Here is a 27698-nt window from a genome sequence, read left to right as displayed (position 1 = left end):
CAACACCCCTAACCTTGTATTCTCCTACCTATGCACTCCATGCAACCTCTCCAAGAACCCTATTCCTCTCTCTGATCACCACCTTATTAGTTTCACTCTCTCCGTGTCTTCCGCCACCTTTCCCTCCAATCACCTGTAGAAACCTTCACCGCTTTAACTCTTCTCTGTTCTGCTACTGATCACCTTTATGACAGAAAGTGTTGTGCAAGGGAACGACCTTTTGAGTATGGAGTTTCCACGCATCCATGGAGCACTACACCAAGACTGCAGGACTACCCCCCCCTTCCACTGCCACTTTGCACTATTTAAGGGGAATCGGGTACCTGGTTTTGACAGGTACCCACTCTCAATTCCAGGTAAGATCGCCACTGAAATCTACGAGTATGTCCAGCTCCTCCTCCTTTCCCCGCTGCCTTGTGGGACACACATAGGTCCGAGAAGAATACGGGACCATTCAGAAAACCCATTGCGACTCACGCATGTGCAATAGGATGGCTTCACTGCCATTTTCCCTTGGTGAAGATGCCGGTGCCTGCACCCGAAGCTGATTGAAGATTTGGCTCGGGTGCCAACACCACTGAATCCCTGGACGGGTAAGTGTCATTATATTAAAAGTCAGCAACTACAGTAATTGTAGTTGCTTACTTTTAATTTTTTTGGGGGAGACTGGAGCTCCTCATTAAGTATGGAGAATGTGACTGTGACAGGTATGTATTATCCTTACACTGAGGCCCCTTTAAACAAGACTCTGCATCCATCAAAAACCCTACATCCACATCAGATCAGGTAGAGCCATAAACAGTAATCTCCAATGATCATATAAAAATATAGTGATCTGGACTTTTAGAGGTAACTAGTGCTAAAAAATGTCTGGTGAAAGCGTTGACCCGGCGACAACCAGAGAAAGTGGTCAGGAGGAATTTGATCAAAGCAGTCATTCGTTTACCACTTCAGAGGTCTTTGACATGTTTAAGGTAAGGGGAGAAATACTGTCCAATACCCTGCACACATGTGCTGGCACAGAGGAAACCACAGGAAGAAATGCCCCTGCTGTAGAATTCATTACTTCAGACATAAAAGGAATTGATCTTTGGATCAACAAGAGCGACTTTTACATTTCTACTTCTAAGGGATTATGCATGCTTAGCCACCCATGGAGAAGTGACTTAAATGTAACCAATGTTTTTGGACTTAGACTATAAGTTTGCACATTTGTCTTTGTTTTTGTGTCTTCCAGGTTCAGAGGACAAAACATCCACATTCATAATTTTATATTTTGTTAGTTCTATCTCACCTAAAAGTATTTTTTTCTGCTGCTGTACTAAACTGTATCATGTTATTATTATTTTGATGTCTGCTGACATATAGTTGTGGTTTAGAGCCACATTAAAGAAATATATAAATAATAAATGCTTTTTTTTTCTCTGCAAAAATATGTGAACACACACCTGCAGCGACCTCCCAAGTCCCCCTGTTATGGTTAAATCCTGGGGAGTTCTGATGAGCAAGACTCCTGACACTTTCAAGTAGTGTCAGAATTTTCAGCTAAGCTCCACCCCCACACATTGCTATTGGCTAATCAGTATAAGGCGCCATTCACACTTGTACAACTCCAAAGTCACTTGACTTTAAACTAGTCATCGACCGATATCGGTTTTTCATTGCCGATACCAATACCGATATTTTGGCCAATGCATATTGGTATCCGCCAATATTAGCAGATATTTTTGTACATTTATAAAATATATATATATATTTTTTTTTGACAGGTACTTTTGTGGAGGGATCTGGGAGTCTAAAAGACCCCAAACCCCTCCTCTGCACTTAAAAGCATTTAAAACGCCAAGTTTGGCCGTTTTGAATGCTGTCATTTTTTTAAAATCTGGTGCCAGACAGTACCCAGAAGTGATGTCACTCATGACATCACTTCTGGGATTTTGCATGGAGACCCGCTCAGAGTCGAATGCGGTCTTCGGTGGCCATGCAGGCTGGTTGCCCGGGTCTCCCGGTGGTATGGGAGACCCGGGCGAGCCGCGGAAGGCAGCGGGAGGGGGGGACGTCCCCTCCCGCTCCTTGTAATGACAGCCGAGCGGCTTCTCAGCCGCATCCGTTGTCATTACATAACAGGCGACTGTCGGCTATGGATGCCGGTACGGGGTGATGCCTCTAGCTGCAGGCATCACTCTGGTACATGCACTTTCCCGAAATATCGGCAATATCGGTAACCTCCGGGGCCGATTCCGATATATCGGGAAAAGTGCATATCGGCCCTCGATATATCTGATTTGCCGATAATCGGTCGATCCCTACTTTAAACTGCATCTTTGGTGCAACTTTGATGCAACTTTAATGCAACTTTGACAAAACTTTGGATGGGTGTGACTTGGATGCAGCTTTGGCTTTGACCAGTGATAATGGATTTTGGATTTTGGATAATGAATTTTGCACAACTGTTGCATATATAACATTCAGGTGCCACTTTCATGCAACTTGTGAGGGTTTACATTGCAGTCTATGGAACTCAAGTTGCAGGTTGCAAGTAGGACAAAAGTAATGCATGAACTACTTTGAAGTCGCTACAACTTTAAGTTGCACAGATATGAATGGTTATCATTGGAAAACTTGGGGTACGATTGCACGACAAGTTGCACAAGTGTGAATGGGAACTTATGGGCATCTTCACTGATCTCCCTGCATGTGCACTTTATGCCTGCAGCAGTTTGACCCCCATTTAATAAGCACAATATTTTGTATAAGTAGATTTTCAAAGAGAGCATTTTGGCTAAAAACTAACACATGGAGCACACAGTGGGGTTGATTTATTAAAACTGGAGAGTAAAAAATCTGGTACAGCTGCGCATGGTAGACAATCGGTTTCTAACGTCAGCTTGTTCAATTCAGCTTTGACCAAAAAAAAAACCTGGAAGCTTATTGGTTACTATGCAGAGCTGTACCAGATTGTTCACTCTCCAGATCTAATAAATCAACCCCAATGACTAATACAGAAGGGTAGCCAAACGATTCAAGACCAAGCCTATAAAAGTGTTGCCAGAGTCAGCTGCAGAATGCGTCTACTCAAACGCACTGCCCAGAAAACAGTATAGTGCCTATATTTGCTTAAAATTACCAAACTTACACAGAGCATGTAAGAAACACAACCACCTTTTTTTTATATATATAAAATTAGCACTTCATTTAGTTAAAGTGGATTTAGGTAACTTTTAGCCGACTGGAAAAAACTCTTTGTAAGCATCCTAGATTTTAAAATGAAATGTTACCAGATGCATTGAGTTGTTTTTTTTGCATTGGACAAGGTATTAATAATGACATTTCCCAGCTTATAATGTTTACAATGAAACATTGCAAGTAAAACACAAAGCCAGATTCCAGTAAAATCTGATTAGACTGGTTGATATGAATCATATAGAAAAATATATCTGCGCAAATGATGAAAATATAGGAAATAATCAGCAGCTGTGCACAATCCAGACACCAGATTATATAAACACAAATAAAAAAAGTGCAGCGCTCTAAGTGATAAATTAATAAATACATAAAATAAAAGTCCATGCAAATAGTTTCATCAAACACTGTGAAAGATAGGAGACCCCTCTATTCGTGATGAAAAGATTTGCAAAGATGCCATCAGCCTGTGATTTCACACCCCGCTTACCCTAATGCTTACCTTTAACCCGACGTGTTTTGTCATACATGACGTCATCAGGGGTCTCCGAAACACGTCAGGACTTTTAGCCGACTGAAAAAACTCTTTGTAAGCATCCTAATTTTTAAAAAGAAATGTTACCAGATGCATTGAGTTGTTTTTTTGCATTGGACAAGGTATTAATAATGATATTTCCCAGCTTATAATGTTTACAATGAAACATTGCAAATAAAACACAAAACCAGATTCCAGTAAAATCTGATCAGACTGGTTGATATGGGGTTGACTATGGGGTCCCCGAAATGTGTCGGCTCTAGCTATGAACACACACTACCATGCATGCACAGTCAATGTCAGCCATCTTAATTACTGGTTGGAAGGTTATTAATACTACATGCTTCTCCTAAGGCTTTTATACGTGTTACTCTTTTTTTTGCACTATATTAAAATTTAAAAGAGATTACACTATGTGGGCTGTTTTACTTTCATGAAACCCTGGTCATCTGAGCGCTCCTTGGTGTAACTTTTCAATGAGGGACGCGGATGCTGCTTTATTGTGTTTGATGCCATCCATCTGATTGAGGGGACATCTCCCTGGTGATTTGGATTCAGCTTCCAATTGTAAACAAAGTGAATGTGACCTGCCTTATTTGGGGGTCCATGCATTAGGGTAAGCGTGGTGTGAAATTACAGGCTGGTGCTCCTTGGTGTAACTTTTTGAATGAGGGACGCAGATGCTGCTATATTGTGTTTGATGCCATCTATCTGATTAAGGGGACATCTCCCTGGTGATTTGGATTCAGCTTCCAATTGTAAACAAAGTGAACGTGACCTGCCTTATTAGGGGGTCCATGCATTAGGGTAAGCATGGTGTGAAATCTAAGGCTGGTGCTCCTTGGTGTAACTTTTTGAATGAGGGACGCAGATGCTGCTATATTGTGTTTGATGCCATCTATCTGATTAAGGGGACATCTCCCTGGTGATTTGGATTCAGCTTCCAATTGTAAACAAAGTGAATGTGACCTGCCTTATTAGGGGGTCTATGCATTAGGGTAAGCGTGGTGTGAAATTACAGGCTGGTGCTCCTTGGTGTAACTTTTTGAATGAGGGACGCAGATGCTGCTATATTGTGTTTGATGCCATCCATCTGATTGAGGGGACATCTCCCCGGTGATTTGGATTCAGCTTCCAATTGTAAACAAAGTGAACGTGACCTGCCTTATTAGGGGGTCCATGCATTAGGGTAAGCGTGGTGTGAAATCTAAGGCTGGTGCTCCTTGGCGTAACTTTTTGAATGAGGGATGCGGATGCTGCTATATTGTGTTTGATGCCATCTATCTGATTAAGGGGACATCTCCCTGGTGATTTGGATTCAGCTTCCAATTGTAAACAAAGTGAACGTGACCTGCCTTATTAGGGGGTCCATGCATTAGGGTAAGCGTGGTGTGAAATCTAAGGCTGGTGCTCCTTGGCGTAACTTTTTGAATGAGGGATGCGGATGCTGCTATATTGTGTTTGATGCCATCTATCTGATTAAGGGGACATCTCCCTGGTGATTTGGATTCAGCTTCCAATTGTAAACAAAGTGAATGTGACCTGCCTTATTAGGGGGTCCATGCAATAGGGTAAGTGTGGTGTGAAATTACAGGCTGGTGCTCCTTGGCGTAAATTTTTGAATGAGGGACGCATATGCTGCTATATTGTGTTTGATGCCATCCATCTTATTGTGGGGAAATCTCCCAGGTGATTTGGATTCAGCTTCCAATTGTAAACAAAGTGAATGTGACCTGCCTTATTAGTTGGTCCATGCAATAGGGTGGGCGTGGTGTGAAATCACAGGCTGGTGGTATCTTTACAAATCTTTTCATCTTTTCATCACTATTCACAAATAGAGGGATCTCCTATCTTTCACAGCATTGGACGGGACTATTTACATGGACTTTTTATTTTATGTACCGTATTTATTCATTTATGACTAATAGCGCTGCACTTTTTTTTATTTGTGGTTTGTTTGATTATTGCCTTTTGGCTCTTTGCACTTTATCCCTTGCACTTTAATAATTCTAATAGCATGTACCTATGTTTTCAATAATTAGACAATGAAAAGAATCATTGTTGGTACTCAGTGTGTGGCAACAGAAACAAGAACATCTGCTGTCCCTATATTTAGCGAGAAGTGAAAATTTGTAATCTACTCATTCACACAAGCAGCATTTCTCCAGATGTGTTCTTTAACATCTCTTCCTGCTCTGTAAGGTCATTCGCAGGTCTCTGCATGTTAACTCTTCTACAACTTCACTTGGCAGAAATGTACGGTGGAAGCCCTATATGGGATGCTGCAGCATTGAATGGGTTTAGTGATGGAAACACCTCTCAAGTTTCAGAAAGGGGCTGGGATTTAATACATGCCAAAGATTTCCCTATTTAAGAACACTGCAAGGGAATCTCTGTGGCTAAGTTCTGTTTAAGGGCCCATCGTTGAAGGGGGTAGGGGAACAATTGATGGTGCTAATTTGAGAAGATTCTTTTACATATTTCATCCCCTAGTCTGCACTTAGAGTCTCATGTCTAACATTTAGACATGATGAGCTTTGTGCAAATATCCGCCCTCCTCTGCATCCTTGCAGTGGCTTACCCGTCCCTTGTTTTGGCACAGCAGCAAGGTGAGTAACCGTCACAATTTTATATTCTTCGCTCACCTTACTGTACCTAACTGCTCAGATATCCAGGGGTCTGAACGCAAGCTTACTCAGAAGGAAAAGCAAACTTTGTTTAGTTTTCTTTTTTTTTTTATGTTTTACTGGTTTATATTTGTTTTTTTGCAATGTCGTACTACCTAGTACATTGAAAATAACATGTTATGCAAACTTTACTTTTAGTTGCTATCTACTTTTTTTTTGCAAACAAGCACACTGAACTTAAAAGAGCAACAGGTTGTAGAGGACTTAGATGTGCTTGTCTGATGCAGATACTACATCCTTCTCCATCCCTGACGGCAGTGTAATCTGACCTTCCCTAGGACAGCTAAAACAACACCATCGAGGCAGAGAAGGACCAAACTTTAACAATGTGTGAAAACTGTGCAGCCATGTGGTTAATAAATCCCTGCTGGAATCACGACTGGTTCATACAAAAGCACATGACATTATTCAATAATAGTAAAAAAAAGTAACTTTTTTAAAGAAAACTTTTTCTCTTGAAGTAGCATACTTTCCTCTTACTAGCTTACTTGCAGTATTAGTATACTGATCACTTAAACAAAAAAAAAACATACTGTTTTAAAGGACTGCTTTTAACCAAAATATTCATCAGATACACAAAATCTTTACAATGCAGCATGCATGCTGCGGCTTGATTTATTTGATGTTTGCTTGCATATAAGATTTAGTTACTTAAATATAATATGGAATGCAAAATACTGGGCACCCTTCTTTTACTCTTTTTTTTTTTTTTTTAAAGGAACCCCTTTTTTTTTTTTATAAAACAATTATCTTTATTCATTTTTTTTCCGTACAACATGAACATATAGAATACAACATTTCTTTTACTCTTATCAATATACCATATTTAAAATACTGTAAAGTGTTAATCAAAATTGTTAAAGTTATGCAAATAAATGTTACAATATTTTTTAAGCTGCAAATATATAAGAAATGATTTAAAAGGAAAATATAACCCATATGGTCTTAAAATGTGCATTGATTTTAGAAAATTGGTCCAACTGGTTTTAGAAAATTGGTCCTGCTGATTTTATAAAATTGGTGCAACGAAGATGTAATTTGTAGCAATGTTTGAGTTAAAAATTCTTAAAATTTACTTTTACAAACTTTTACAAAAATTGCATCCTATGAATGTTATCTAAAAGTATACATTTTTTTATTCAGTGTTGCAGCTTATTGTAAAAATGATGAAAAGATCACAAAAAAAATAAAAATTATAGGCTCATAAACGCAACTGCATTCTGTAGGTGTTTGGGTATTTGAATGTTATTATTGTAAAGCTCTGCTACCTACATGAACATGTTTCTCTAAAGTTATCATCCCAGCAACTGGCTCTTTGTGTTAAATCACAGCGCAGGATTAATGTGTCACGACTAGCTGTAACAGTTTCCATGTAGTCATAACTTGCTCTAGGCTATGAATATTCATCCTATGTTGTAACAGCTGGAAGGCACTGTGTAAAGTATTCCCTCTGTAGTCTGAAAAAGCTGGCAATGAGCAAAATATGATCTCATGAGTTCTAATGTACAGCATGTCGGTATAGAAAACCATTTGCAAATGGGATTACATTTTCTCTTCGCATGTCAAGAAGCATATGAAATAAATCCGAGACCTATATCCTGTACTAACTAATATTGTTCTTTTGTTACAAGACAACCCACGGCTAGTGTTCATTCAATCATTTTGTATTCCAGATTTCCAGTTTCAGAATCTGCTGACCTTTCTTAGGAGGGAGTGACTGAGAAAGGGAAAGATTCTGAAACCGATCTAATGTCGCCATCTGGTGGCTCTTCTTTGTAATTTCTGTCTATGAAAGACGTGCCACACCTATTTTCATTGCTCTCAAAAGAAATACATATTGGAGATCATTATGTTTTAGTATCTTTTCTAAAGAGACGATATAATCTAAAGATAATTGTCTATGTAGAATTCTTACTGATTTTAAATTTTTATTTTATGGTATGTATTCATATGTACATTATTACACAGACCTTCTCTTCTTTGCAAAAAAATAGACAGATTAAAGAAGCAAACATAAAGTTTAATAACACATGTATGAGTGCATAACATGTAGAAGTAACTTTAGCAATGACAGTCATTATAATAATGTTCATGATGTTTAACATGAATTCTCTAGCAATACAGCTACATAGATTGGTTAATGGTAATAAATAAGCCTAATATACCCTAAAGCATTAATGGCAAACTTTGGCACCCTAGATGTTTTGGAACTACATTTCCCATGATGCTCAACTTTAATGCAGAGTACATGGGAAATCATGGGAAATGTAGTTCCAAAACATCTAGGGTGCCAAGGTTCGCCATCACTGCCCTAAAGCATCACTTATGTGTATATACTTTGAGAAAAAATACCCATGTAACAGAATGTATAGTTTTTGTCTCATTTGCCCTGTGCTGGCACAATTTCAACACCTAAAATGGTATGCATTGACACATCCTTATTGCCATGGATGGTGGCAGCCTTTTTTGCTGGTATAGGAAAACAAATCATTTTAATGAAGACACATTGACCACACTATGCCCTGGACCCTAAAGTTAATTTGTGGACAGGCTACAGAAATTCAAGTATTTTAAACCTTTTTTTTACTGCTTGTTTAGAATATATACTTAAAGAGGTTGTAAACTCATTTAAAAATTTTTTTTTTTTTTTACAACCTGCAAGAGAAAGACATAATGAGCTAGTATGCTTCGCATACTAGCTCATTATGAAATACTTACCTTAGAACGAGCCCCCGCCGTGCCGCTCTCTTACCTGTATGACGGGCGACATGACATGTCGCCCGTCTTCCGGGATCGCGGCATCCGGTCATCTGATTGGCCGGAGCCGCGGTGACGTCACTCCCGCGCACGCGCACGGGAGCCGACGGTCACGGCACGGGGCTCTGAAGGAACGGCACGGTCAGCCGTTCCTTCAGAGCGCATGCGCCAGTGACGTCACTGGCTGCATTAAAGGTAAATATCTCCTAAACGGTGTAAGTTTAGGAGATATTTACAGTACCTATAGGTAAGCCTTATCATAGGCTTACCTATAGGTACAACTTCCTGAGGAGGGTTTACTTCCTCTTTAAATAGCCTGAAGACAAATTAGCTTTCAAGAACAAATTTGGTGCATAATATTGCAAAGGAAGATAATAGGACAGGCAGATACTCGATTTTCTTCTTCTTTTAAAGTATATTGTGAATTTTACATATGTCTAAATGATAAAACAGATACATACATATTCGCCAGCACACCAAGGATCTTGCACAGCAGTCCGAAGAAACTTTTTATTGGATCATATCAGGATAGGTGCAACGTTTCGGAGTCACACAGGACCCTTTGTCAGGCATGTGAAGAGGGGTCCTGAGTGACTCCGAAACGTTGCACCGATCCTGATGTGATCCTTTTGCAATAAAAAGTTTTTTCGGACTGTTGTGCAAGATCCTTGTGGTGTGCTGGCGAATATGTATGTATCTGTGATAGATCCAGTGTCCAGCTGGCGATCGTTGGAGCACCCACAACAGATGTGCCTATATCCAGGAAGGTGTGTGATGGGAATATAAACTATTCTGAATGATAAAACATGCTGCACTTTCTAGACACTCATACTTGTTCATGTATACAGAAGTGGGATATGAAGTCTGAATGGCATGTAATAGTTGGTTTACTAAAGGCAAATAGACTGTTTTGCAAGGGAAGTTATACTTTGCCAAGGGAGTTTCCCCAGAGCGTAGTGAATGAGCTGAAGCTCTTCTGACTTCTTCATCTAATCATGTGCAAGGAAAAATGCTGTTGTATTTTCCTTGCATGAGATGGGTATCCTTTGCAATGTGAAAGTTAACCACAGTCACTAAGCTCTAAGAAAAAATGCTTTGAAAAGTGAAACTTTGCTTGCAAAGTGAGCCGTCTATTTGCCATTAGTAAATCAAACCAATAGTATCAAGATGCAGACAGATTGGATTTAGCATTTTGGCTAAATGGAGTGAAGCTTTTTATGGTACCCATGTTAAAATGTCTTTGGTGGTAAAAAAAAAAAAAAAGGATGACAGCATGATTTTGCAGTTTTCCAGCAAGTTCTGGAAAGTTAGTGATGTTTTTCCACTCTGCAGTATGTACGGGAAGGAAAATCTACAAGGTATAATTTTTTTCCCAGCTTGTGGTTGATTAGTCTACTGCAAGCTAGAAAGCTATAAAACCAATGCTTTGCAGTTACAAAAGTTCTTAACATTAGGTCTTGGAACAGAATATCTTGGATAGATCTCCTTTCTGCTGTAGTTCTGGCCAAATATTGAATTATCCTGCTGGATACCTCATGGCTGCCCACCTAAACTGGGAGGGGGGGCGTCAAAGACGCTGCTTCTGTTACTTCTATGGAAAGTTAATTATATTCCATAAAACAATGGCTGCCTGAAAGCAACTTGAGAGCATACATCCTGAATTTTGCAGAGATTGATTATGATCTAAATTTTACCATCCTGCACCATGTTCATAGTTCAGGATGGTAAATTTTGCTGATGATGTACCATATAGGTCTAATTTGTTTTTTTTTGCTATGCAAAAAACCTATACAGAGGAACTGGAGGACATGTCAACACATGTCTGTGAACAAGAAACCTGACGAGCAAATGGCTAAAGACATTGCCAGTCAGTCTTTGCAATACCCCCAAGTCTGTTTTGGGTCATTTACTTTGGTAAGGTTGTGAGACAGGTTGAAGTAACTTAAAGTGGAGCTCCACCCAAAAGGGACAGCTCCATTTGTATGTTTCCTTCCCCCTTCCGCTGCCACATTTGGCACCTTTCACAAGGGAGAGGGGAGCGGGTACCTGTTTTTGATAGGTACCCATCCCTTCTTCTGGGAGACCTCGCCGCGGCGAGGTTCCCCCGGAAGCTTGGCCCCCCCTCCTCCTTCCCCCGCCATTGAGCCATTCACAAAGCGCAGCGCACTTCACATATGAGCAATAGGGAGCAGGCTGTGAAGCCGCAAAGATTTACTGCTGGTTTCCCTTACAAGGAATGTTGGCGGCAGCACCTGAGAGCCTATTGGAAAATTGACTGGGGTGCCAACATCAGGGGATCCCTGGACAGGTAAGTGTCCTAATATTAAAAGTCAGCAGCTACAGTATTTGTAGCTGCTGGCTTTTAATTTTTTTGGTGGTGGGGACAGAATTCCTTTTTAACTGCTTGCCGACCGCCGCAAGTAGATTTACTGCGGCGGTCAGCCCCTGCCAGGCAGAGTGACGTTAATTAACGTCACTAGCCTGGGAGGGTCTGGGGAGCGAGCGCGCGCCCGCGGAGGCGCGCTCCCGCTCCCGCGCGGTCACGCACCCCCCCGCGCGTGTGACCAGCGGACCCGATGTCCGCCGGCCACTCGGCGATCGTCGGGGGAAGAGGGAGAATGTCAGGCAGCTTGTGTAAACAAGCTGCCTGTCATTCTCCTCGCTGTAAAGACACTGATTACACGGATCTAGTATGTAGATCCGTTGATCAGTGTCCTTACAGCTAGAGCCACAGCCAATCACAGTAAGAATCACGCCCCTAGGGACACACACAGCCCCTCCCTCCCAAATAAAGTTAACCCCTTCACTGCCAGTGTATTTTTACAGTAACAGTGCATATGTATAGCACTGATTACTGTAGAAATGTCACTGGTAACCCCAAAAGTGTCAAAAATGTCAGTCAAGGGTCCGATCTGTCCGCCGCAATGTCGCAGTACCGCAAAAAAAATCGCAGATCACCGCCATTACGCGTTAAAAAAAAAACAACAAAAATGACAAAAATCTTTCCCTTTGTTAGTAAACGCGATAACTTTTGCGCAAACCAATCAAAATACGCTTTTTGCGATTTTTTTTTACCAAACATAGGTAGCATAAAACAAATTGGCCAAAAATGTTAAAAAATTTTGATTTTTACATTTTTTTTGGGGGGAATTTCATATAAAAAAATGTGAAAAATATTGCTATTTTTGCAAAATTGTCGCTCTTTTTTTGTTTATAGCGCGTGATCAAAAAATCGCACAGGTGATCAAATACCACCAAAAGAAAGCTCTGTTTGTGGGAAAAAAAGGACGTCAAATTCGTTTAGGTACAGCGTCGCACGACCGCGCAATTGTCCGTTAAAGTCACGCAGTGCCGAATCGCAAAATACCCCCTGGTCTTTTAGCAGGAAAATCCTCCGGGGCTTAAGTGGTTAAGAGATGTTCTCAGCATTCTCCAGTTCAACACAGTGACATGTTTCTTCCATTTTCCATAGTTATTACTAAATACATTGTCAATTTTCAGTTAACTCACATTATCCCATTTCCCCTTTTCCTCAAACTGCAATTTTCAAAAAAAACATCAGCTGTAGTCTGTAAAGGAATGCTGTACTGTCATGCTGATATGCAAGGGAAGTTTGTCTTTGTCTTTCAGTTATGCATTAATGCCTCTCCACCGTCTCCATTACTTTATATTTATCAGCTTTTCACAGATAACAGAAGGCCTGGATTGTGTAAAGAATTGTGTAAAGGGCCTAACTTCATTTGTTACTTACGTAAATCTTAAAGCGTATGTCAAAGCAAAAACAAATGCAGTATTTCTTTGCAATACTGAACATGAACATTTTCTCATGCTTGATTTAACCACTTAAGCCCCGGAGGATTTGGCTGCCCAAAGACCAGGCCCTATTTTGTGATTCGGCACTGCTTGAATTTAACGGACAATTGCGCGGTCGTGCGACGCTGTACCCAAATTAAATTGGCGTCCTTTTTTTCCCACAAACAGAGCTTTCTTTTGGTGGTATTTGATCACCTGTGCAATTTTAACTTTTTGCGCTATAAACAAAAAAGAAACAATAATTTTGAAAAAATAACAATATTTTTCACATTTTTTTTATATGAAATTCCCAAAAAGAAATGTAAAAATCAAAATTTTTTAACATTTTAGGCCAATTTGTTTTCTGCTACATATTTTTGGTAAAAAAAATCGCAATAAGCGTATTTTGATTGGTTTGCGCAAAAGTTATTGCGTTTACTAACTAAGGGAAAGATTTTTGTCATTTTTATTGTTTTTTTTAACAAATAATGGCGGCGATCTGCGATTTTTTATCGGGACTGCGACATTGCGGCGTACAGATCGGACCCTTGACTGACATTTTTGACACTTTTGGGGGTACCAGTGGCATTACTACAGTAATCAGTGCTATACATATACACTGTTACTGTAAAAATTATACTGGCAGGGAAGGGTTAACTTTATTAGTAATCAAGGGGTTAAGTGTGTCCCTAGGGGCATGCTTCTAACTGTAAAGGGGCATGGCTAGTGATGTAGCCACAGAGACATACGATCCAACATAGCAGGATCGTATGATCTCTGCAGTTAGATCAGGGAGAATGACAGACGGCTGTGTTTACATCAGCCGCCTGCCTTTCTCCCTCTGCACCGGGAGATCGCGAGTGATCAACGGACATCTGGTCCGCCAGTCACACGCGCGGACATGTCAGGGAACGAGCAGGGGCGGGAGCGCGCCTCAGGCGGCGCGCGCTCACCCCCTAGAGGCTCTCAGGCAAGCGACGTAGTACTACATCACTTTGCCTGTACGGGGCTGACTGCCGCAGTAAATAGTCGTGTGGCAGTCAAAAAGTGGTTAAAGGCTCTGTAGAAAAATACCCTTGATGTCCCAGAAATTCACTCAACTTCTAAGCCCTGTTGTGGGATGACAACACAGGATTTTGTCTCCCTGCCCAATTGTCTATTGCTAAACTACTCAAATCCTCCCACTTTCCTATTCTCTACAACATAAAGATTAAATCCTGGTACATACTATAAGTTTTTTTTGGGTTGAAAGTAAAAAAACTGTCACCTCCGGTCGGAGCCACTCTACTAACTATCCGTTATTAGTACAGCAATCTCCCCCACTGAGCTGTTGTGTTCTGACAGGGAGATGGTCAACCCCACCCCACCAAAACACTCAGGTCAGTGCTGTCAGCCATTGAATGGGAGCCAGTTGACCACTGGTTTTCCAGCATGCACGTCCAACAGAAACCGGCCAAACTACCTGGTTTCTGTTGGACTAACTGCTATACACATGGGCCGTTTTTTTTTTTTAACCGGCGGATGTCTTCCGGCATTTGACCCGTGTGTCCTAGGCCTAATTGTTCTTTAATCCAAGATAAGTATCAATAGGACTAACAACACTTCTTGAGATAACACATGAAGTGTGCAAGGGACACAGGGCAGTAGAGTTGGGCCGAACACGCCCTGGTTCAGTTTGCAGCAGAACGCTCAAACATCGCAAAAGTTCGGACCCAAACCGCAAACCCTATTAAAGTCTATGGGAACCAAACTTGAAAAATCAAAGATGCCCATTTTGAAGGCTTATATGCAAGTTATTGGCCATATGGTATGGGGGCCTGGGTACTGCCCTGGGAGACATGTATCAATGCAGAAAAATATTTAAAAAAAAGATTGTTTTTACAGGAGCAGTGATTTTATTGATGCTTAAAATGAAAAATGAATCTAAATGTAGTGCGGGGGGGGGGGGGCCTTAGTCTGCCTGTAAAGCAGCGCATCTGTACCATGTACCATCTGTACTATCCAAATCCCCCTTATGTGAATGAGTATAGGGTACATAGTACCTCTACCTGTTAGTCAAACAAGTGTCAAAAAGAAATAAACACACACACACAGTTTTTGACAATTCTTCTATAAAAAATAAATGTCCTCTGATGTAGATTCATCATCAATCATGACGCTCGCCACCACGGCGGGCCCAAAAAATTAAAATAAAAATGCCTTGACCACAAAGGCTAACCTCCGACTACCTGATAATCTAAAATTGAACTTTTCTATTGGGAACAGTTTTTTTAAGAGGGGATCTCCTCTCAATTAGGAAGACTTTTGTTTTCATTTCCAAATGAGACACAGAATTTAAGGCCCCTTTTACACGATTGGACCAATCGGGTCCTCCTGTCCATTTTCGATTGAGCCACCCAATGACCTCAATGAGGAGGCGGATGTCAGCGGACATGTGTTCGCTGACACCCGCCTGACATCCAATCCGACAAGATCTGCTGAAAACAGACGAATGGCGATACGTTCGCCATCCATCCAGCGGGTCGGATCAGATGGGATTGGATGAAAGCAGACAGGCTGTCCATTTTCATCCATTCTCCCCGTAGAGGAGAGCGGGACTCTGATAGGGTGGTCTCTGCACAGTGAGTGGAGATGGACCTGTCATCCGCCTGCTCAGCGGAATCAATGAAGCGATTCCCGCTGTGCAAGTGGAGTCCGTTCAAACAGGTCCACCCCATGTTAAAGGGGCCCCAAGGTTTTTACCCTTCACTGCTGTATCCAAAACAAACAAAAAAATGGTTTGGCTTTAGATATGCTTTAATGTTTAGGGTAGTTTAAACAGGACTAAATAGGAACTTTTTGCATGATTCAGTGTAGGGGTGGGTACAGAAACAACATTTCTTAAGATATCAGTCATTAGAACTATAAAACATCAATTAATGCGGATATGTAATCATTAAAACATCATGAAATGCATCCAGTGTACCAATCTTATAAATTCCTCTGCACATTAGCACTCTGGAACTGGGAGATCGTGGGCAGGACTGGGGGAAGGAAGGTGACCAGGATTGTCTTGCTAGACTATATTTTAGAAAAGTCAGGTCACCAGACTGATTTTGCTGTCAGCAGGGAGGTGTAAATCTCATGGCTGCAGAAGCAGGAATACAGATCCTTTGTGAGTAAACCGCTCCTACAACTGTACTTCAAGTATGTAATAAACTGTTTTCCTGGAATTCAGCTTTCAGGTACGATAAAAGTTGTAATTGATTATATCAAGAGATTTTAGCAGAATCTCAATTCAAAATATTTTCAACATTTATTTTAGATTTGCATTTGTCTGGAATTCCTTGTTAAATTGTGCAGTCTTTCAGTTATTTTTAAAAAGGTAAAAAAAGAAGAAGTTTGAGGTATATAAAAAAAAAAAAAAACATCTATACTCAGCATTGGTGTGATGCTGCAGCTGACCTACGTTGGTTCTAAAGCCCCGTACACACGTACTGATCGTCTGCCGAACGATCGGCCGTCTTTTGTCCAGGGCTGTCGTGTCTGTTGAAAACTGCAAAAGACTGCACACGAATTTTGTCGGCCAAAAACAGCCGACTGCAGAAGTGATGTCATGTGATGGTTAACTTTCCTTGTCTTTTTTCTTTTCTGAGCATGCCCAATCTTGCTAATCGGCTGTCTGTCGGCCGAAATCTGTACTGACTGGCGAACAATCGGCCGTTCTGGTGACGGACAACAAAAATTTTAAAGTCTGCACGACAGATTCTGTTCGCCCGAAAATGCGCTGTCGGAAGCATCATACTAACAAGCCTACAATCGGCTGATCGGTCGTCGGCCGAATATTTATGGCCGACAATCGGTACGTGTGTACGGGGCTTAAGCCTGAGAACTGAATGATCATATGACAGCTGATTGCTCAGTTCCTAGGCCCCTTTCACACTTGTGCAACTTGTCATGCAACTTTGGACATCAGAGTTGCATGACATGTTGTTCCCCATGTTTTCCAATGATACCCAGTCATATATGGGCAACTTAACCACTTACTGCCCGCCCACTGTCAAATGACGGCGGAGCGGTGCAGCCTGCGGGGACGCGGTTCGGCGATCTAGGCCGCACCATGTTGCTAGGACACGGCGCGACCCCGATCTTGGTAAAGAGCCAATGGCATAGCTCTTTACCCATATGATCGGCTGTGTCCAATCATAGCCAGTCACATGTAAATAAGGAAGTGCCGTTTATCAGCTCTCCTCGCCTCACACTGTGAGTGTGTGTGGCGAGTAGAGCCGATCAGCAGCTTCTCCTCAAAGGGGAGACTAGGACAGGTAATCAGGGCACTGATCATCAGTGCCCTGATTACAGAAAAGTGAAAAAACAGTGCCAATCAGTGCCCACCACCAGTGCCCATCACCAGTGCCCACCATCAGTGCCCACAGTGCCCACAATCAGTGCCCATAGTGCTGCCAGTCAGTCCCCATCAGTGCCTGCTCATCTGTACTGCCCATCAGTGTCCATCAGTGCCGCCCATCAGTGCCCATGAGTGCCACCCATCAGTGCCGCCTCTGAGCGCCCATCAGTGCCACCTCTCAGTGCCCATCAGTGCTGCCTTTCAGTGCCCTTCAGTGCCGCCTATCAGTGCTCGTCAGTGCCGCCTATCAGTGCCCATCAGTGCCACCTCATCAACGCACATCAGTGAAGGAGAAAAATTACATTTTTTAAAAAATTACTCACAGAAAATAAGAAAAACTTTTTTTTTTTTTTTCAAAATTTTCTGTCTTTTTTTTTGTAAGAAATAAAAAACCCAGCGGTGATTAATTACCAGGAAAGCTCTATTTGTGTGAAAAAAAAATGATAAAAATTTCATATGGGTACAGTATAGCATGACCGCGCAATTGTCATTCAAAGTGTGACAGCACTGAAAGCTGAAAATTGGCCTGGAAGGGGGTGAAAGTGCCCTGTATTGAAGTAGTTAAAGTTGCAGCAACTTCAAAGTAGTTCATGCACTACTTTGGTATGAATTTCATGCAACTTGAGGGACTTCGATGTTAACCCTCAGAAGTTGCATGAAAGTCATACCTGAATGTTATACAATGCAACTTGTGTGCAACAGTTGTTTATTAAAACTGGTCAAAGCCAAAGTCATATCCAAGTTACACCCATTCAAAGTTGCGTCAAAGTTGCATCAAAGTTGCACCAAAGTTTCATCAAAGTTGCACCAAAGTTCCATCAAAGTTGCACCAAAGTTCCATTAAAGTTGGACCAAAGTTGCACTCCAAAGTCAGAGCAACTTTGGAGTCGTACAAGTCTGAAAGGGGCCTTAGTCTGCGGAGGGTAAAGACTGTCAGTCACTGCTCTCCGCTTTGCTCCTTCAACATTTATTGGAGCGCCGAGCTGTGGAGTTGGCTTTCAACCTTACACTGAAAGCTGGAGCCAGGTGTCAATCAGGCAACCAGGTGGATCTTGACAATATTTCAGAGCCTGGCATGGCTCTGCTACATCAGATGATAGTAGGCTACAGCTCGCTGGCAACAAATTTCTGGGTCACAGGAGTGCAAAAGTAAGTGCACTCCTGTGATCCACAAGAGAAAGATGGACAAAAAAAGCTTTGGCCATACTTATAAATCTTTTTTTAATATGTAAAGGCAGGGAAGACTGATGACTGTAAATCAAAGATCTTAGGATGCTCAGTGCCATGAAACTGACAGCAGCCAGCAATAAACTTCCATTGTGCTCTCAATATGGTGATTGTGTGTTGGATTATTTTTTTGTTAATTGCTATGCGATTTTTCCACATAAAACACTGACATGATTCATAGAAAAAAGGACAATGAAAGTGATCAGAACGATGCTCATTTTCCAACATTATTGCTTGTAAAACATTCAGCTATGGAGAATGCAGCCTCTATGAAGAAACTGTTCACATGACACCATCTGGTTACAGATCATTTTGCAAAATAGGAGCAATTATGACTTGGAAGAATTTCTTTGCATTTCTACTAACATGAAACACTATGACATCAAGTAATTAAAAACAAATCATTTTCACAAATAAAAAAAAATCTGGAAACCATTTTATTTTGTAAAGATTACTAAATATTTAAAGGGAATGTCATATGACTCTATTTGTTGTTGTCAACTGAAATGGCGTGTATGCATTTAAATCATATCTATATTTTAGTTGTGGATAGAGTAGTGAGGGGTTAGAACAGCTGTCATGTTTTTGTTGTTGTCCATGTCCCCAATAGAGAAATTCACTCTATTTGCCCTGGTAAGTGGGATGGGAAAATCAAACATTTTTAACCACTTCTAGACCAGAAGGATGTACCCACTAATGACCAGGCCATATTTTGCGATGCGGCACTGCGTTAAATTAACTGACAATTGCGCAGTCGTGCGACGCTGTACTCCAATAAAATTTATGTCTTTTTTTCCCACAAATAGAGCTTTCTTTTGGTGGTATTTGATCACCTGTGCGATTTCTATTTTTTGTGCTAGAAGCAAAAAAAAAGCGAAAATTCTGAAAAAAATATATTTTTTTTTTACTTTCTGCTATATAACATTCCCAAAAAAAATTAAAAATCAAATGTTTTCATCATTTTAGGCCAATATGTTTTCTGCTACATATTTTTGGTACAAAAATCACAATAAACGTATATTGATTGGTTTGTGCAAAAGTTATTGCGTCTACAAACTAGGGGAAAGATTTATGTTATTTTTCTTTATTTATTTATTTTACTAGTAATGGCGGCGATCAGCGTTTTTTGTGAGACTGCAACATTGCGGCGGACAGATCGGACAACTAACTGACATTTTTTACACTTTTGGGAGGACCAGTGACATTACTACAGTAATCAGTGCTAAAAATATGCACTGTTACTGTACTAATGACACTGCCATGGAAAAGGTTAACATCAGGGGCAATCAAAGGGTTAAATGTGTCCCTAGGGGGTGCTTTCTAACTGTGGGGGGATGTATTTACTGAATGAACACGGAGACCTGTGTTCCTAAATAAGAGGAACACAGGATCCCTGTGCTCATAACTGACAGAACAGTGGTCTGCTGTGTTTACAACAGCAGACGGGCGTTCTGTCTCCATGAGGAGCGATAGCGGGTGCCAGGCTGCAATCGCAGCCGCCGGGCCCACAAATTGGCTTCCCCTGTGGTGAATGGGCGCTCCCCCACTAGCGGTTCCACGAAGCGACGTACATGTACGTCGTTTCACGGGACAGAGCCGACCTGCCGGCAGCGGCTGGTCGGCAAGTGGTTAAACTGTTACCTTAACAGCAATAGAGGGGAAATCCTCCATTTGGCATATTCTTCCAGCAACAACTTTCTAAGATATTCTCTTAACTTCCTGTTGTGTCAACACACTGGAATATAGATGGCAAAAAAAATTTAAAGGGTTTTTAACCATTCCCTTACTCTACACAAAATAAAAAATATATATACTATATGCTGTATATATGAGATACAGCAGTGGTATAAGTGCCATAAATATTATAGAGAGACTCTTTGGAATTTATTTTACTTCATCTGACACCAATAATAGTACCTATTTTTTTCCCAGTGACACCGATGATGGGACCTTTCTGTTTCCATTATCTCTTTAGTGTAGGACTGAGTTTGTTTAAAACACTGCAAACTAGGGAAAGGTGCAACACTACGAAACCTGCTGCAGTAAAACTGACATTTATAAAGTAAAAAAAAAATGACATATAAATTGCTGACAATACAATACCATTGCTGGCAATACAAAATAGTTTAAAAAAAAACAGCATAGTGGTCCCCCAATCTATACTAGGCCCTTTGGGTCTGGTATAGATTTTAAGGGGAACCCCACGCCATGTGCCCATGTTAATGGGGACAAGGGCCACTTCCCGACAACCCTGGGCTGTGGTTGTGGGAGTCTGTGGGCAAGGGGCTTATCGGAATCTGGAAGCCCCCTTTAACAAAGGTTCCCCCAGATCCCAGCCCCCTCCATTGTACCACATCCATTCACCAAAAAAGTGTCAAAAATAAGTTAAGACAGAAGGCAGTTTTTAACAATTCCTTTATTAAAAAAACCAATGTCCCCAATGTAGATACATTGTCAATCATGACACTGCCACCGCCACCGCTGCCGGCCCCGAAAAAAGAAAAAAACCTGCGTACTCAATGAAGGCTAACTGCCCACTGCACCACTGCAGGCTCTACAATTTGACAGTTCTTATATAGGTAAGGGGCAGGGCCACCTGGTGACATCACCTGGTGGCACCCCCCCATGTGTGGTCACTGGCCGGTGCATGCTCGATTGGTGACATCACAAGGGGGTGGTGCCACCACCCAAAACTCATTCCCATGGAAGGACAGTATCCAATGGGCCCCTAGTTAAAGGGGGCTTCAAAATTCCAAAAAGCCCCCTGCCCACAGACCCCCCGCAGGGTTGTGGGGAATAGGCCCTTGTCCCCATCAACATGGGGACAAGATGCTGTGGCAGAGCCCCCATCCCAAAGAAGCCCCCAATATTAAAGTGTATGTGTCCTGGTATGGTTCAGGTGGGGGGCACTCCCTCACACCCCTTTCCCTGGCCTGCCAGGCTGCATGCACAGATAAGGGTCTGGTATGGATTTTGCGGGGCCCCTATGCCGTTTTTTTTTAAACTTTGGCGTGGGGTTCTCCTCAAAATCCAAACCAGACCTAAAGGTCTGGTATGGATTTTGGGGGAATCCCACGCTATTTTTGTTAACATTTTGGCATGCGGTACCCAAAGTGCCTGGTATTGATGGGGGGACCCCCACGTAGTTTTTTTAACAATTTTGTATTGCCAGAAATGGTATTATATTGCCGGCAATTTAAATGTCATTTTTTTTCTTTTCATTCAGCTGTCAGCGGGGAAGCCCGTTGACAGCTTATAACTCCTTTGACAGCTGATGACTCCAATCCTTTGTTATGAATTCTGCGGTCAGCTTCCCAGCCCATTCCTTAACAACCAGCTATTCACTATGTCCTGATTGTGCAAAGCTTTTGAGAAATTCAGGGCTTAGAATGCAGTGTGCAGTGCATTGTGGGTTGCTCAGCAGGCGAACATCCCGCCGAGCGATCTGCAAATTCAGGTGTTTGCTGAACAGGTGAACAGGCGATGTTTGGGTTTGCCCATCTCTAATCCTCAATCAACAGCTACCCAAACGTAGCCCTACCTAATGCTTTCTGTATTGCCAGCACTGCATCTGTTGCTGAAACTCCCCCATTGTGAGCTGCAGTGTCTGGGAAAGGGAGCAGGTGAGACAAAAATAAAGAATTGATTTCGCTTCTTCAGGTGAGTTAAAGAAAGGTTTTTGTTTAGATCATAAAGCTTATGCATAGCATAGTAACTAGATTTGGAAAAATTTTGAAAAGTCACAAAGGAGCTTTCAATTGTACTTTATGTTCATTAAAGTGATTGTAAATGCTCTTGAAAAAAAAAACAGGTTTATACTTGCATGCTTTGTGCAATGGAATTGTACAAATGGCCCCAAACCTCTTCTTCTTGTGTTCCCCGCTGACAGTCCTGGCTTCTCCCCTCCGCCGAGTGTCCCCACAAAAAGCAACATTCTATGAGGGCACTTAGGTGGGCTCCCTCCTGTGTCTCATTTTCTGAATCTATTGACGCAAACAGTGAGACTCATCCCTGCCCCCTACTACCCCACTTCCTCATCACTGGCTTTGATTGACAGCAGTGGGAGCCAATGTCTCCCTCTACCTAAGCAAAGCCTGATAGACCAGGAAGTGAGGGGAGGGGAGAGAAGAGCTGAAGATGGGCACAGCGCTGGTTTGAATGAGGGCTCAGGTAGACAAAGGGGGAGGGGGAGGTGAGGGGGATATTTATGCTTACATTTTTTTTTAAGTTAATGCAAGGAGTGCATAAATGTAAAAATATTTAGGGTTTATAACCACTTTAAAACATAACACTCATTTCATTTTGAAATCACTGCAGTCGTGACCATTGGGACAACATTTTAGTGAATGTGTGTGTGTGTGTGTGTGTGTGTGTGTGTGTGTATAGCTCAAGCTGACTATGTATGAGCAAATAATGTTCAGTTAATAAATCTGGACATGACATCCTTGCTACATCCTTGGGGGTTCAGAGCCAGCCAGCAAGCAAGCTTTAAACCTGGTTAAATAGGCCCATTGTCTGTTTTCTGTCAACTTGACAATGGAAAACAGAAGATAAGTCTGGCTGTAGACATTTGTTAGCTGAAATATGGAGCATTGACTTTGGACATGAAATTTTGGCAATGTTTACTGAAAGTGAATGCCTTAAAGATTAGCTAAGAAACCACTTCCATTTTCCATAATTTATGCCCTTGAACAATGTTTGTGTTAGAATTAAACCAGAAAGCTATGTCTTAACTCCACTGAAGCTCTCTCCCTTTCCCACAAGGTTATTTAAGCAGAGTTCACACGTTAAAAATGATAATACTTAAAGAAAAAAGGACTATTATAATGCTACATAGATAATGAATACTATTAAAGTATCAAGATCTAACTGGTTGACATTTAATTTGCTAAAATCTATATTTAATCACTATGCATTCTCATTTCCCATCTGGTTCTTTCCCTGTTAGTGGCTACACAAAGAAATACAGTGATAAAAATCTGACTATATAGTGAGTCATGAGTTTTTCCATCTAATTTAATTTTAAGGTCAACTATAACATTTTTTTGTGAAAGCTTAAAGCTCACTGAAGCAAAACATTTTTATTTTTATTTGTTTTGGATAAACTTGGAAAGAGCAAATGCTCCTGTCAAGTTTTTATTGCTCTCCATGATCCAATTTCACCTCTCTTCCTGACCCCTTTGAAAGCAGGGCAAAAAATTAGGGAAGCATTTGTCACAGAGGCAGGAAGACATCCTGGGTTTTGGTGTATTCTTGTCCCTACTGGGGAGATTTCAAATAACTGCCTGATCATGTTCTAACATTTCTTTATCAGGGAAGATGTTTGAATTGAAAAACAAACATCTATAGCAGGGATCCTCAAACTAAGGCCCTCCAGCTGTTATGGAACTACACATCCCATGAGGCATTGTAAAACTCTGATATTCACAGACATGACTAGGCATGATGGGAATTGTAGTTCCTGGAGGGCCATAGTTTGAAGACAGCTGACGTATAGCATAGTTTTAATTGAATTATGACACATTAAGAATGAGAAAGTGTAATAAGATATTATTTTACAGTTCACTTGTATTTTGTCCATATTTGGCAAAGCATTAAGTTAATTTTACTTCGGGGATCCATTAGGAGGATTTCCTTACACATCTAAATGGATGTAGCTCCCCCATCTGTCTTTGGTGTCTGGAGATACTTGATACTTCAGAGCGTGGGGGGGTTTGTAACACTCCCATTCCCTTGAGTGCTCAGTGTCTGACCAGCCAGTTGCAACTTGGACTGCCATATTATAGGGACGTGCACAGCCTGTGTAAAAGCTGACTAAGTCAAAACTTTTACAAGAATTTGGGGCATTCTTTCAGCAGACTGGGGTAGCAGGAGAGCAAGTAGAAAGTAATGGAACTTACAGTAAAGTATACATGTTTTTTTTGACTAGTATGGACAAAGTTTTTGTTAAAGTAAATCTTCTGGCCACTTAGTATGAACAGGTAAGATTTTCATCTCAGAGCCCTGTGGAAAGAAGAATCTAAGAATATCTATAAGCAGGAATAGTTTGAAGGAACAGAGAATTCCTGTACTGATATAAAGGAATACTACCAGACATATACTTACAGGTATCACAAAGAATATATATATGAAAAAGTGCACTTATTGCATTGACACCAAATTTGACACCAGTCACCACAAGGCAAAGGAGAAGTAGGTTTCCACTTAAGTATTGCCTGTCTGGCATAATAGGATGCATAGAATAAGAAATGTTTACCAATGCTTTTTAGTGGAAAGGTTATCTTAGATACCTAATATAAACATGGGGGGGTTTAGTGTTAGGGAACGCCCTACACCGACGCAGCCTAGCTATCACCTAAAACCAATAGTCAAGAGCTAGGAGGCAACTCCATACCACGATTCAAGGTGTCAATGTCACACCAACATTTGTTGCAAATAGGGGAGAGGGTTGGCCTAACACAATGCAACCTCTGGGGAGTGTATCATATTTAATGAAGACATTTCAGTTGAACAAATTGGTCTCTAGCAGAGATTATCAGTTTAGTGTATTTTGTTACCCATCTTCCCAATTCTCCTCACAAAGGGTGGGTATATCGCCCTTCCACTAATGAAATAAAGCAGAAGTTTTGAAGCTCTGGAAGGTCATGAGTAGGTTATAGACAGAGGATAGAGGTTTTAGGAGGCTTTGTGTCCTTAGCAAAGATTTAAGGGGGTTTTGTTGAAGGGAGGTTGAGTGTGGGAATTAGGCTCTAATAGAGTATCTGACTTGACAATATTGTAAAAAAAGGTCAAATATGAAGTCGGTATTAAGGAGTCAAAGGTGTGGAGTTCACCTGCCTGGATAGTTGGAGTGTGGAGTTGTTTGCCTTTGAATATATAGCTGGATTTCCTGGAGGAATAATAAACCACCAACTAATAGGGACCAAAATGATGCCAAACAATAATATTGCATATTAGATTGGGCCAGGCCTGCCTTATCTGCGCTGATGCCATTATTATCAAATGAAATAGAAACCTTTGAATGCCATACATAATGAACACAATGGTTTTAAAATGAACAAGGTTTACATACAGAAGGAAAAAATAATAATAAACCCAATTTACAGAAATACTGTTGCTATTAAAAGAAAGGGAGGGCGGCATTGAAGTGGAATTAAACTCCGCTGTTTTGTCATTATATAAAATAGGGATCAGCTTTTAGGTCAAATCAAGTCTGCTTACAATTTGGAGAACTATTGTACAAACTGGCCATATTAAGCCAGTTCACCTATGTGAATCCCTGGTTGCTGCTTGTACCAGGGATCTGTCATTTAGCAGTGGTAGCACTAAAAAGACAAGAAGAAGAAATTGTTATTGATCATCAGCTTGGTTGGGGATATAAAGAAATACTACAACAGAGAGAGAGTGCTGCTCAAGTGAAAGCTGTTCCACCTTCAACAGTCAGGTGCGCGTCCAGTCCGCGGTCCTAGCTACATCCAGGTAAAAGAGAAAGATTTGACAGCACTCCGACATCGAAGGTGAAAAGTAGATTTTATTATGTTAATGTCTTGACAGCAGTACAAACATCATGGACAAAACAGGCATGGGAAAAAGCAGTTGACGCGTTTCACAAACTAATTTTGCTTACTCATAACTGATTAGTAAGCTAAATTAGTTCATGAAACGTGTCAACTGCTTTTTCCCATGCATGTTTTGTCCATGATGTTTGTACTGCTGTCAAGACATGTTTTAACATAATAAAGTCTACTTTTCACCTTCGATGTCTGAGTGCAGTCAAATTTTTCTCTTTTACCTCAATATAAAGAAATACCCAGGTGTAATGCACCTCCAAACTGCATGGGCATTATTATGTGTTCCTTGTACTATTTAACTCAGGCAAGCAAGGCTGGTAGCTATAAATTACACATTAAACAGTACTATTAAATAGCTGTGCAAAATGGCAGAATGGAAACCCTGTAAAACCCTTTTCAATCAGCCTGTTGTATTCAGTGTAGCTTTGATCTGTTTTGTGCTTTCTATTACTGAATGTGCGCCAACTATATCAAACATCAATAAAAAGCAGCGGTTTGATCATAACTCAGCATGTTTTATATAACTCTGCCCCATGTTTCTGTTGGCAGTGCAGAACTGATATAAATCAACTTTCTTCAAACAACAATGTTCCAAATAATAACTTCAGAATGTTAAATTCTTCTTAAAATATGCACTTTATTTTAAAAGTAGTGTTTTTAAATTCATACACGGGAGTCTTGTGCAAAATCAGAAAGTAAATGTTCTAAATCCAAAGTGCAATATAAGATGGGAGACTGATTAGAGCACAAAAAAACAATGTAATCTGATCTAAATCAGTCAAATATTTGTTATGGACAGAACCTGGGATCCAAAAACAATTTTTTGGGTGTGTACTGGGGTAATTATCCTAAGAGTTTTTACTAAATCCCAAAAGTAATTTATTCATTGAGGGGGTACTGGTGTATTGCTAGCAGGTCTTGCAACACGAGGCATGCCTTCTAACTGCAGTAGGCACGGACAAAAAATTAAACCCATTGTTTAATATTAAAGTGATTGTAAAGCTTCTTTTTCTAAACAAACATGTTATACTAACCTGCTCTGTGCAATGGTTTTGCACCGAGTGGGCCCAAATCCCCTCTTCTCGAGCTTCCCTTAGTGGTCTACCGACATTTGCTGCAACAAGAGGTATATTGGATATATAAAAAACACACAAGAAAATCCTGGCGCTGAAAACTGAATGATCAGAAAGCCCAAAAACCTGTGGTCTCAAGCTGTAATGGGATGGACGGCCATGTGTAAGGTGCCAGTTAGTCCATGTCAGGGGTGCAGCTGTCCCATGCTCAGATCCAGCTGAGAAAGGTACAGAAACACAACAAATGGATGGGAATATAAGCGCTTCCAAAAACAAATACAAATGGGCACAGGAGTCACTTATGGAGTATCACAATGATGAATGGTCACAATGACCATTTTATCATTTCATCATTGTGACACTCCATAAGGGACTCCTGTGCCCATTTGTATTTGTTTTGGGGAGCACTTATATTCCCATCCATTTGATATTTGGATAGTTAGACTACAGATTCACATTCCCCCTTTTTTTCTACCTTTTTTCTTG

The 27698-nt window shown here is 41.0% G+C and overlaps 1 protein-coding gene across 1 annotated transcript in view; it reads left to right on the top strand.

Moving 5' to 3' along the window:
- Positions 1–685: 685 nt before the first annotated feature.
- Positions 686–27698, top strand: part of COL3A1 (collagen type III alpha 1 chain) — a gene marked incomplete at its 5' end in the record, with an annotated part of 127156 nt that continues 100143 nt past the window's right edge. The window contains one exon of the mRNA XM_082261750.1: positions 686–707. Coding sequence (XP_082117876.1) covers positions 686–707 — 22 coding nt within the window. The remainder of the gene's footprint in view (positions 708–27698) is intronic.

The sequence above is a fragment of the Pelophylax lessonae genome (genome assembly GCF_965119305.1).
Source record: "Pelophylax lessonae genome assembly, chromosome: 6".
NCBI lineage: Eukaryota > Metazoa > Chordata > Amphibia > Anura > Ranidae > Pelophylax > Pelophylax lessonae.
This window is presented reverse-complemented; position numbering and strand designations above follow the sequence as displayed.